This window comes from Fistularia commersonii, chromosome 8 (genome assembly GCF_037954325.1).
Source record: "Fistularia commersonii isolate RoL2024-O1a breed Wild chromosome 8, RoL_Fcom_v1.0, whole genome shotgun sequence".
Classification (NCBI taxonomy): Eukaryota; Metazoa; Chordata; class Actinopteri; order Syngnathiformes; family Fistulariidae; genus Fistularia; species Fistularia commersonii.
This window is the reverse complement of record NC_141291.1, coordinates 7,241,530-7,253,466: the sequence shown is the minus strand read 5'-3', so window position 1 is coordinate 7,253,466 and position 11,937 is coordinate 7,241,530. Positions and strand designations below refer to the sequence as shown.

At 44.5% G+C, this 11,937-nt stretch overlaps 1 protein-coding gene across 2 annotated transcripts; it reads right to left on the bottom strand.

Annotated features, from left to right (window-relative positions):
* Positions 1-3,965: 3,965 nt before the first annotated feature.
* Positions 3,966-11,083, bottom strand: LOC147231776 (ATP-dependent zinc metalloprotease YME1L1-like). Of its 2 annotated transcripts, none has more exons than XM_086150839.1 (18): positions 10,861-11,083; positions 10,180-10,299; positions 9,731-9,899; positions 9,464-9,565; positions 9,238-9,347; positions 8,961-9,111; positions 8,729-8,836; positions 8,382-8,555; positions 8,131-8,283; positions 7,900-8,032; positions 7,756-7,818; positions 7,325-7,437; positions 5,999-6,154; positions 5,765-5,916; positions 5,554-5,680; positions 5,128-5,201; positions 4,893-4,979; positions 3,966-4,807 (listed from the first exon to the last, which is right to left on the bottom strand). In XM_086150839.1, the coding sequence occupies exons 1-18, from the start codon at positions 10,894-10,896 to the stop codon at positions 4,667-4,669; spliced, it is 2,169 nt and encodes a 722-aa protein (XP_086006965.1). In that variant the 5' UTR covers positions 10,897-11,083; the 3' UTR covers positions 3,966-4,666. The 2 variants fall into 2 exon arrangements, with proteins under 2 accessions (XP_086006965.1, XP_086006966.1); XM_086150840.1 differs by having other exon boundaries at positions 8,753-8,836.
* Positions 11,084-11,937: the final 854 nt, after the last annotated feature.

Below are 11,937 nucleotides of genomic sequence, written 5' to 3'. Positions count from 1 at the left end.
CGTTTCTGAGGTTTTCACAAAACAAGGGCTTCTTCGTATTGTCAAAATGATAGACTGGGAATGCCGTCGGACGTGTCTTGAATCCCTCGTAAATGTGGTGCCAGAGCACATCGATGCCTAGTTCGAATAAATTCGCCACCGCAGACAGGATTGTTTTGTGCTCCTCCTCTGGCAGAACAGAGGACAGAGCTATAACTCCGTTCCCCAACGTTTCTAATATATTCCTTCGGAGAGATCTCCGAGGTCCTATCTCCACAAACACCAAGCTTCTCTTCGCTCGGTTGTCTTCGGCAACAGCTCGCAGAGTCTTTTCAAATAAAACCGGTTTTCTGACGTTCATTGACCAGTATCTGCCTGTGGTGAAGTCACCCGTCAAATGCCTGCCTCCGGTTACTGTCGAATATAGGTCACACTTCAAGTCGTGGACGGCTAAACAACCGATGCATCTATCGATTTCATCTATGATAGGATCCATCAAATGGCTATGGTAAGCTGCCGGGACGTCTAAAATATGGAGAAAAACATTTTTATCTGTAAACATCATCTTCAGCGTTTCACGGACAGCATCAATAGCATCTGCGTCCCCTGACAGAGTACATGACAGCGGGCTGTTAAACGCAGCAACACAAACTTTCCCGGAGAAGTTCTGAACAACTGCTAGTATCTTCTCCACAGTCACACCGCCGACCACAAGCATTTTCCCCACCGTGACCTTACTGTGAAGAGAACTACGGAGGTACACAACTTTAACGGCATCCTCCAGAGACAGAAGGCCCGAGCAGTGAGCGGCAGCTACCTCCCCTAGGGAGTGTCCGAGAACAGCTTCTGGTCTGACACCCCAGTGTCTCAGAAGGGTGGCTAGACCCGTCTGGATTGCAAAAAGAAGAGGCTGGACGACATCTGGCCGGTTGAGCTCATCGCTATCAAGGTCGTCGGCAAGCCATTTACAGATGCTGGTGCTTTTGTGATTTTGAAAGGCATTCTCAATTTCTCTTACCTTGTTTCTAAAAATAGGGACCTCTCTGAAGAGCTTCTTGCACATCCCCCTGTACGAGACACCATTCCCACTGAACACAAAAATCACCCTCGTGTTTGGTTTTGTTGCTTCGGGCCTCGTTTTCAACACAGAAGCCAACCGATGCTGTAAATCTGAGATGGATGACGTCAAGACCGCCTTCCGGTATCTGTGTCTATTGTGGCTCCGGCCACAAGCTGAGGTGTATGACAGCGAATGTAAGTCGACGGTTTCATCCCTGCAGAGTCTTTGTTGAGTGTCTCTGATGGAGAGGACCAGTGATTTCTCCGATGCTGCCGAGATCACAAAGAAATTTGGAAAACCTTTTGGGGTACGCGTTGGAAATGCAGTCGGTCTGTACTCTCGTACAATCGCATGCGCGTTCGTGCCTCCGAACCCGAAGTTGTTGATCCCGGCTATCCTGTTTAGCGACCCGTTTGTCCGCCACTTTGCAGCTCTGGTAGGAATAGCTAATCTCAAGGTTTTTAAATCCACACTCGAACTGTCTTGCGAAAAGAAAACCGAAGGAACAAGGGTTTCGTGCTTCATCATTAACAGTACCTTGATGAGTCCCGCAACTCCCGCTGCAGATTCTGTGTGTCCAATGTTGCCCTTCACCGAGCCAATCCAGAGCGCTTCCGACCCTGGCGGTTTGGCTTTGGCGACGACATTTGAGAGGCTCTCTGCTTCCGTCAGGTCACCGACGGGAGTCCCCGTCCCATGTGCCTCGATGTACTGCACACTCGCTATATCCTGCTTAGAGTAGATTCTTCGTAAAAGCTCCTCTTGTTGGACGATTGAGGGCCTGGTGATTGGAGTCACCGAGTGTCCGTCTTGGTTCACAGCTGTTTTGCTGATGACACCCCAGATTTTATTGCAGTCCCGTATGGCCTTGGAAAAGGAATGAACATCATAAGCAAGCCAGCTATATAACCCACAGGACTGTCTCAGAAAATTAGAATATTGTGATAGAATTCTTTTTCTTCTGTAATGCAATTAAAAAAACAAATATTACTTTTTCATGATATTCTAATTTTTTGAAATAGAATTTTTGAGTTTTCTTAAGATGTAAGCCATAATCAGCAATATCAAAATAATAAAAGGCTTGCAATATTTCAGTTGATTTGTAATGAATCCAGAATATATGCCTTTTTTTTTTGGAATTGCATTACAGAAGATAGAAGAACTTAATCCCAAAATTCTAATTTTCTGAGACAGTCCTGTATGTATGTACTCGGTGGCCTACCGGGAATGTAAAAAAAAATAACCATCTCACATTTTTAAGTGGTTTCAGAAGAACGACCCCGCAGCCTTCGCCTCTGCCATAACCATTCGCACTTTTTGCAAAGGGTTTGCTGATCCCGTCGGGCGAAATCATTTTCGCTTTACTGAGAGCAACAAACAGTCTGGGCTCTATGATACTGTTGACTCCTCCACATAGAGCCATCTCACAGTCTCCTAGTGGGGAAACGGGTCACTAAGCGAGGAACAACATGCAATAAAAACCTCAAAGAACCACTTACCTTGCTTTATAGCCTGACAGGCCAAATGTAGAGCCACCAAGGACGAGGAACACGCACTGTCAATAGCCAATGACGGGCCGGTAAAATTGAAGGTGAAGGAAATCCTGTTTGCAGCCATGCTCATGGCCGTCCCGGTGCCGTTGTAGTGCGTTATTGTGGGAGGGTTGTTATTGCGGAGCGTTTCATAATCCCTGTTCATAAGACCTGCAGCAACATGATTGAGGTGGAATAAATTTAAGTTTTAAACAAACAAACCAAAAAATTTGGAAGTACAAACACAAGCTCACCAATGTAAACTCCGGTTCTGCTTCCACTGACTGAATCCATGGCGATGCCGCCATCTTCCAGCGCTCTGTAGGTGCACTGCAGGAGAATCTTCTGTTGAGGATCCATGAAGTCAGCCTCCATTTCAGTAATGCCAAAAAACTTATGATCAAACTCATTGAACCTAGAACACACATATATATAAAGCAGATAATTGTCAATATTCCGGGTCATACATTGTGATGCTAAATTCCTTATACATACACGTCAACGAGGGAAGCTTTGGTTGTCTGCGTCTTCCCGGGTTGGCTTTCATCGGGGTCAAACCAAAACGCGGTGTCAAACCTCTCTCCTGGAATATCCACCGCACAAATTTTCCCCTCTAGCAGAACTTTCCAGAAATGGTCCAACCCTTCGCCTGGAGAAAAAAAAAAAAAAAAATCAACCACAACACTGATCATTTTCCTTTTTATGCAGAAAATAATATTTTCTGCTCAGAAGAACATCCATACAGACCTCCAGGGAAGTTGCATCCAATGCCAACGACAGCGATGCCGTCGTCCACATCCTCCATTGTTCTTTAAGTTATGCTGGCTTTGACTTTAATTCCCAAAAACAAATATAATACATACCATCTCCATTTCTAATTGGAGTCTGGGAGCCAGTCGATGTTCTCACGCTAACTCAACCCCGTCGCTGTAGCTCCACAACCCTTTATAAACCGAGGGAGGCCTCAGGTACAAAAAAAAAAAAAAAAAAAAAAAAGGAAATGAGGATACTACAATGCCCCGGTCTGTCACCGTTCCTCTGCTGAACACAGTAATTACAGGCTTGATAATTAAAATGGATCAGCTGAAGGGCTTTTTGGAGATTGACACTCATCAGAGTTGGAGGTCTTCACAGCAAACTGTGGTCACATTTGTCCTGAGAAGAAATCCTCTTCCTCAATGCAAAGTACAAGACTGCAATAGCTCAGCATTTTATTTTGAAATTATCACATTTAAAATAGCAATTCTGAAACCCCTCCAAACATCTAATAGCTCAAATGTGTCTAGTCTTAATTCTTCCTTCCTAATCTCTAACAACATAAATCACAGTTGAGGTTTGCATGCATGTATGTGTGTGCACAGAATAAGCCGTTGCATTAAGTAGAGTAACACAACTGACTAGGAGTAGCCTTTATTTGAGCTCTTTGAAGGATTTAAAACAAAGGAACAAACAGAAGCTCACAATATGTACAAACTTCCCCCGTCCCAGGTGAGCTGTAAGCAGGGCGTCTCACTGACCGAAGGACAGGAAAACACACCATTGAGCACTCAAATAAATAAGAACCAAATAAAACGGAGAGTGAGAGGTGAACGTGGCTAAAAATAAAGCATTCAGACGACATTTCTAACATGAACGAAGTGGTACATTTTCGATTGAGGTACTTTCAGTTAATACGATGTCCACTGGTAATTTGATGGTCGGTGGATGGCGAAATAAAACCTCCGCTCACCTGGTCTACACTCATCATGATGCAAGCCAAATCTAATCCTATCAAGAACCCTGCTCCGAGACAACGTAAAAAAACCCTAGTTTGTAAAAAGCACCAGGTCCCTCGGCGTCACAGACAGGACCATTTGCCCCGGAACATGACGACGGCGTACAATTCAAACATTCAAGTGCTTGGTGTGAAATCCGAAGGTAGATTTAAAAAGCAAAACGAGTACGAGGGAGAAAAGAATCATTTCATGATCGATGTCACATTGATAAAAGGGATAGAAATGAAATACAAGGCCTGACAAAGGCCAGTGCTTGATTGCACAGCTTAATATATATATACACACATGAAATAAAAGTCTAAAAATGCCCACTGAGGAATCTAGTGGTCCAGCGATTTGCCCTCCAGCACCATTTGGATCTCTCTGGCGTCCAGAGTTTCATAGGTCAGCAGGGCGTCGGCTAACTTCTTGTGCTCCTTGCTGTAGGTCTTCAGGATATTCTTTGCACGGTCATATGAGTCCTGAACAGAGGAGGGGGGAAAAAAAAAAAAAAAGGACTCAGAAAAGACCTAAACAATAAACTGGATCTCCGCGTTGCAGCTTTACCTTCAGTAAAGCTCGGACTTCCTGTTCGATAGCAGCTTGTGTCTCGGGGCTCTGCTTGGTGACGTCTCCGTAGGTCATCACGCCGAGCTGTAACAGAACGGTGGTGTCCTGACATTTCATCCAGTGAACAAAAAAAACAAATAAAATCCTATTCTATCTTCTGGAGAAACCCTCCGAACCACGAACACAGCTACAGTATTGGTGTTCATTAACGTGTTCATAAGAAAAGCTGTACCTTGTTGCTCATCCCAAATCTGGTGACCATCATTTTAGCTATTTTTGTTGCTCCGTCAAAGTCACTGGATGCTCCTGAAACGTTAAACCAAAGCACAATAGCAATAAAGATTTGCAGTTAGAATTGAATATTTTATTTACTCACATACAGCAACGGTTACAGCCTCAAAATGACAATGTGCCCACAAACACAGCAGAATGTTGGACTGCAAATGTTTGCTTAACATGAGGAACTTTTGTATCGATCCCCATAGGGGAAATTCGGTTGCCACAGCAACGCAATAACAACAATAAATATGAATATAAATAAGACGCCGTTGAAAGGACCAAGACAACAACAAAGATAAAAAAAAAAAAAAAGCCATCTTGAAATCACGATCAGACGACTGAGGTCGAATTTGAAAAAGCGCGACGCCAAAACCCCCACCTGTCGTGATGTATTCGTTTCCGAAGATGAGCTCCTCCGCCACCCGCCCCCCCATGCTGACGTCCATCTGTGCCAGCAGCTGCGCTCTGGTCTCGCTCCAGCGGTCGTTCTCGGGAAGCATGGACACCTGGAGGAGTGAGACGGCTTGCGTGTGAGATGCCCGGCGGGCTGGAAAGGGGTCCGGTTTCGCCGCGGGGCCGTGAGCACTCACGTGGCCGAGGGTCGGTCCTCTAGGCATGATGGTGGCCTTATTGATGGGCATGGCGTCTTTGGTGTAGTAGGCGACGATGGCGTGGCCGGATTCGTGATACGCCGTGATGGTCTTGTTCTTCCGGTCGATTTCCACGCTCTTCCGCTCGGGGCCTGACACGACAAGGACGACTCGGGTTAAAATCTTTGCTCTTTCGATGACGCCGTCCCCGCCCCTCCAGGAAGGCTCGCTCACCCATGAGGATCTTGTCCTTGGCGAACTCCAGATCCTTCATTGTGACCATTTCTTTCCCATCCACCGCTGCCTTCAAGGCGGCCTGGTTGACCACATTCTCCAGCTCCGCTCCCGAAAAGCCAACGGTGCCCCGGGCAATGATCTCAGCGTCGACAGCTTAGACAGACAGATAATGGTGAATGCCTTTATTATTTGCAATAAAAGGTGACTAGTGTTGCACAGACAGTGGTGCATTGAGTTCATGAACAAGGCTTGACTTTATCTAACCGCTCCTGACCAGGTGACTGGGTTTTTTCCAACAACATCAAATGAGGTTGTGTTTTCTTGACAATTGGGAAAAAAAAAAAAGAAAACCAGTCTCTTTTCACTTCCTTGCCTGGACTTAAAATGTCCATTTTATTATGTGCACTTTTAGATTAAATAACTTTGTGTATCATCTAGGACAGTGGTCCCCAACCTTTTTATCGTCACGGCCCGGTCAACGCTCGCCAATTTTACCGCGGACTGGGAGGGGGGGAGGGGGGGGTGTACACGTAGATTGTTTATATTGCGACTATAATAATAAACGTGACTGCAACTTTATCAGCAGCTTCCTCGTAACATTGCGCCAACAACATAACATGAGTGTAATGAAGGCTTGGTTGCCTCATTGCCGCATATTATGCAGAGCGCCTTGTTCTGTGGGAATCACCTGTTACGATAAATCCACATTGGTCTTGGTATTGTCTGTTAAAATCTTTCTTTTTCTTGGAAGTTACAGGCTCTTCTTCTGTCTCTTCACTAGACCTTTTCCCCTTGGAAAAGCAACTTTCCGTCTGACGTCTGCTTTTTACTCATTTCTCTAGCTTGTGGGTTACGTTTTTGGGCCTCGAGTGACCGAGATGTAACCGAGATTCCGGCCATTTTTCAAAATAAAGATTGTTCAGACTCAGATAATGAATCCAACGGAATAATTGATTATTTCTTGGGTGGCCCGGCACCAAATGATTCACGAATCGGAACCGGTCCGCGATCCGGGGTTGGGGACCGCTGATCTAGGATATTACTTTTTCTTTCAAACACGTGCAACCATTTTTTCAACATTGTTGTCAAAATTTTTCTTTACATAATCCTGTACAACAAGAATCCCAGTACCATTGGCTATATTAACTTAAATACATTTCTATTACCTCATGTAAAGTCATGTTTTTATACGTGCAACATCACTCTTCACTTTTAAATTTACGAGCCATCTGGCGCAAGAAATTAGATGAATGAAGTTTAATCTTATTATTTCACGCCTGCAGATCCACCCACACCTATGAATGACGCCTTTTCTGGACTCACCAGAATCCACCTTGATCTTGGACAGGTACCAGTTGAGGATTTCGGTGCGTCCCTTCACATCTGGCCGAGGAACCGTGACCTGCATGTCGAACCTCCCTGGTCGAACCAGAGCGCTGAAGAGGGAAGAAGTTAGGAGGTGAGCTTTCCCTCAGAGGAACGGTGTCACACTTTTATCAATAACTGTTATTGCAGTAGATAACAAGCAACATTATGGGAGGAAAATGATCCTGGTTCTGTTGTACAATCACTCCTAGGAGTGATATTCAGATACATCTGACTTTAACAACTCAAGTATGACATTAAATCAGAGCAGACTACTTCAGAGATGCAAATGATCATCTGGCCTAAAACACGGTAGACAATCCAGCTCTTCTATTTTTCCATACAAAGAAGCAGCATTGACATCCTAGTCATTATAAAATAAGACGTACTTGTCTAGCGCCTCAGCAAAGTTTGTAGCGCCAATAACAATGACTCCCTCGTTCGGTTTGAACCTGGAAGAAGACCGAATGGGTTACTGATGGCTCACGGGGGGAAATAAAGTGCTTTTTTAAGTGGTGACTCTAGACACCGACCCGTCCATTTCAGCCAGCAGCTGGTTAATGGTTTGTCTGGAGTAAGGATGCATCGGAGACTCGATTCTCTTCCCGCCGACGCTGTCCAGTTCGTCGATGAAGATGACGCAAGGGGCGTTAGCTTTTGCCTCCTCTGCAGGGCGTAGAAGAGAGCCGGTCAGACTTTACTGAAAAACGCTTTGTGCTCATCGTGTGGCGGATCACTTATTCCTCAACATCCGGCAAACTCACTGAAGAGATTCCTGATGCGACTGGCACCTACGCCGACAAACATCTCATCAAACTCCGATCCGGAGGCGTAGTAGAAAGGCACGTCGGCCTCTCCGGCCACAGCTCGGGCCAGCAAAGTTTTCCCTGTGCCCGGGGGGCCGACCAAGAGGATGCCTGGCGGGATAACACCATTATATCATCAGCACAAATGAGCAGTTAAAGCTGAGAATGTGGAAGAGATTTTTCTAAAAACAAAAAAAAAAAACAACAACCTTTGGGCAACTTTCCGCCGAGCACCGTAAACTTCTGGGGGTTCTTCAGAAATTCAACCACGTCTTGTAATTCACTCTTTGCTTCCTCCACCCCTTTTACGTGGTCAAACGTGACATTCTTCATCTGGATGGGGTCGACGGCCGAGTCCAGGCCCGATGTGGTGCGGAACCTGACTGTGGAATGACAACAACAAGATTTACTTTTAGCACATACGAAGAAATACTTTATACTGTGAGCAAACATCTTGACTAGTTACACATCAGGCACACTTATTAGATGTATTCTAGTTAATGGGAGGCTATGGGTTCATAAGCAATTGTAGGAAAGAGAGAAAACTGAAACAAACCAGCGTCAGAAAAGGAGCCTTTACCCGAGAGAAATGGGGTTCTTGACAAACCATATATGCCAACAAGTAGGAGGATCAGTAAGATCAGCCTGGTTCTCCTCAATGAATCTGTAAATGCCGAGAGATGGAGAAAGTGAGTCAATGACTTTGCCCAACACAACAAGTATAAACATTCACCGGGTGCCTTGAGTAGAATGGTAACGCTGAAGTGGAGGACGCTAGTCACGCTCACCTTGGGTTTTCTGTGTGAAAGCCTGAGACCTCATGAAGCCTTCAGAGAAGCCGGTCTTAAAAGCCTCCTGCTGGTTCTCCGAAAGGTTCCTGTGTTTGACGATTTGGTCCAACGACTGCATCTCTGGTCCTTTTTCTCTCATTAGCAGTCCCTGCAGGGACGGGGGACAGGTTCAGCACCACCGCCTCAGAAACCAGACTCTTTTGACCATCTTTAGAAATCAACTCTGAATTAGACAGAACGTTACTGCTCCAGCTGTGCCGCAGGGGGTGCTGACCTTCATAAATGCTGGTGTGTAGGATTCAGATTCAACTGGTCCATTAGAACTGGACTCCGTCCTTCTAGTCTTCGATTTTAGCGTCTTGAAACCTCGACTCTGAATGCAAACTTAAGGCACAAGCATGGAAATCCTGTTAGCGTTAGAATACGAACCGCTCATTTTTAGCAGATCTGTCACAGACAGAAATTATGGTTGGGAAAACATAATATTATAAGTTTCTTACCAGGCAACAATGGAAGCGTAGAGCTAACCTCTTTTAGAGGGTTGTGGTATTCTCTACGGAAGATGGGCGAGCCAAAAACGCCCAACCTTCTTTGTGAAAAGCCTGTAAGGAGGAAAAAAAAAGACATACATTACATCCTGGCAAGAAAAAGAGGGAAATATTACAAATGTTAAAAATCTCGGAAACTAGTTTTAATAAATTAAGCTAAGACTCTGTCTCTTGACCAAAACAGACTGGATCACCTGTCAGCACTGAGACATTACTCACCATGCTTGTTGTGAAAAAAGCTGTCCGCAGACACGTGACTTGTCCTCCATACTTGAGAAACAGCGGGCGGTTCTTCTTGTCCAACTACGGGCAACAACCTGCTGACCAGCTCATCCAGTTGACTCACCCGGATATCTGACAGACCCAAGTCCCGAAGACTCACGCTGGGCTGAAAACACGTATGAGCAACTTGTCAATTCAACAATATGCCAACATGCCTTCAATAATGGAAGATGGACATACACATGGTTATCCCTTGACATGGGTTGATGGCCAAATTGTTACTTGTGGCCCAAAATTGGTGCATCTACATTTGTGTTGTGCTGTCATTGAGAACACAGTGAGCCACAGAGAGCATTACTCTGCTGTCAGCAGAAATGTCCAGGTCGGTGTTACTTTCCTCTGTTCCAGATGGAGAACAAGGGCTGCGTCCATGCTGTCCACCTCACCTCTTTCAAAAAGGACCGTTGCTCCGGGCTGAAGTCTTTGTGGAGGGTCTGGACTGAAGCCGTAGCCGTGTTCTTCAAGGAGTGCAGGGCGTTCATCAGCTGGCTCAGGGGCACAATCATCTGCGAGGGGAGGAATTGTCAATTAAGACCATAACAGGGTGCAGATTTGTTTTCTCACTCATTTACCACCATCAACTCTCAGGCACAGATTACAATAGCTATTTGCAGCCTGTGAGCGCACACAGGCTGCGCCTCCCTAGGAGGCCAGCTGCAGTTATGTCAGTGTCCGGCTCAATGTCGATCTGTGATGTAGGCTCGGTCCACACTTACGTCACATGTGTGATTTATGTAACCGAAATAAGGGCTTAAAAAAACTGCCATTCGACTTCTATTACACATAATTCACCTGTGAAAAAACATCTGATGTAATCATACAGTACGGAATCGACCGGTTCATTTTAATAGCTGAGTGTAACGTGGCAAAATGTCAAGGCTAACATTAGCCGGACGGGGCTGTGTTTCATGACATGGATAATTCTGACAAGATAACAGATAAAAGAAGATTATTACTGCCGTTAGTTGTAATCACAGTAACCCCAAGATGGGTGGGGGTCGTTGAAAGGGTGAGAAGAACTAATGCTAGCTGAGGTTAGCTTGATTAACGCGATACGGTCAGCTTACCTGTTGTGGTTGAAACGATGTCGATAGTGAAAACATGGTTGAAAAAGGAAGTAAAAATACACTTTGAGGAGTAAATGGGAGAGGACTGATCCTCTACTTCACATAAATGAAGGCGTAGCTCCGGATCGGCGTCCTTTTGTTTACCCTCTTACACAACTTTGAACAGCTTAGCTAACAGCGCTAAATGGATCCTCCGGCATCTAAGGTCAAATGAACTACAAAATGACATCACATCGAATACTACCGGGTACGGTCCTGCTAGAAAAATGAATCTTGCGCGAATTCCTTTATTTTCTTAGTGATTTTTTTCCCCGAAATACCGGCCACGAAAAACGAAAACATTTATGACAGTAACTGATTTCTCCAACTCATTCTCCAACTTATACTCTTGTAGTCTCAGTTAGTTTGGTCCAAAGCATTCATACAGTTTAACGCATGAAAGCAGACAACAGTTATTTTTTATTTATCAAATAGTCTGTTTTCAACTAAATAGTGTATTCCTTGTGTGACGTTCGCGTAGATCGTCTATTTTGCATACTGTTGCTGTATGTCAACATACATTAGGCTACTTTGTGTGGGTTTCTGTCTATCTTAATTCATCATGAAATGTATCGAGTTTTAAAACGATCCTTTATTTTTTGTTTAGGTGTTCTATTAAGAAGATATAAAGAGGTCATATATAATTTGTTTTGGCTTTTGAGTGGTTTCATTTTTTTGTTTTTTGTTTGTTTGTTTGCTTTTTTTGCTTTTGAGTGTTTTTTCTTTTGCTTTTTTGCTTTTCGGTGTTTTTTTTTCTTTTTTTCTTTTCTTTTTGCTTTTGCTTTTGAGTGATTTCAGCTATGGACTGGCCATGAGTGGCTCCTGCTGTGCCTGAATAAAAATCACATAATTATAACAGTAGCTTCACAAATTTTCGTACATTTCAAAGAATATCAAAAAAGTTAAAAAGTAGCATCGACTACAACCTCTTTATCGCGGTTTGAATGGCCTTGGTATTCTTTCTGGAACGGCAATATCTTGGACAGCTAAAATCTGTCACAGGACCCCGGGAAAAGAGAGTGCAATTCAAAATTTCAA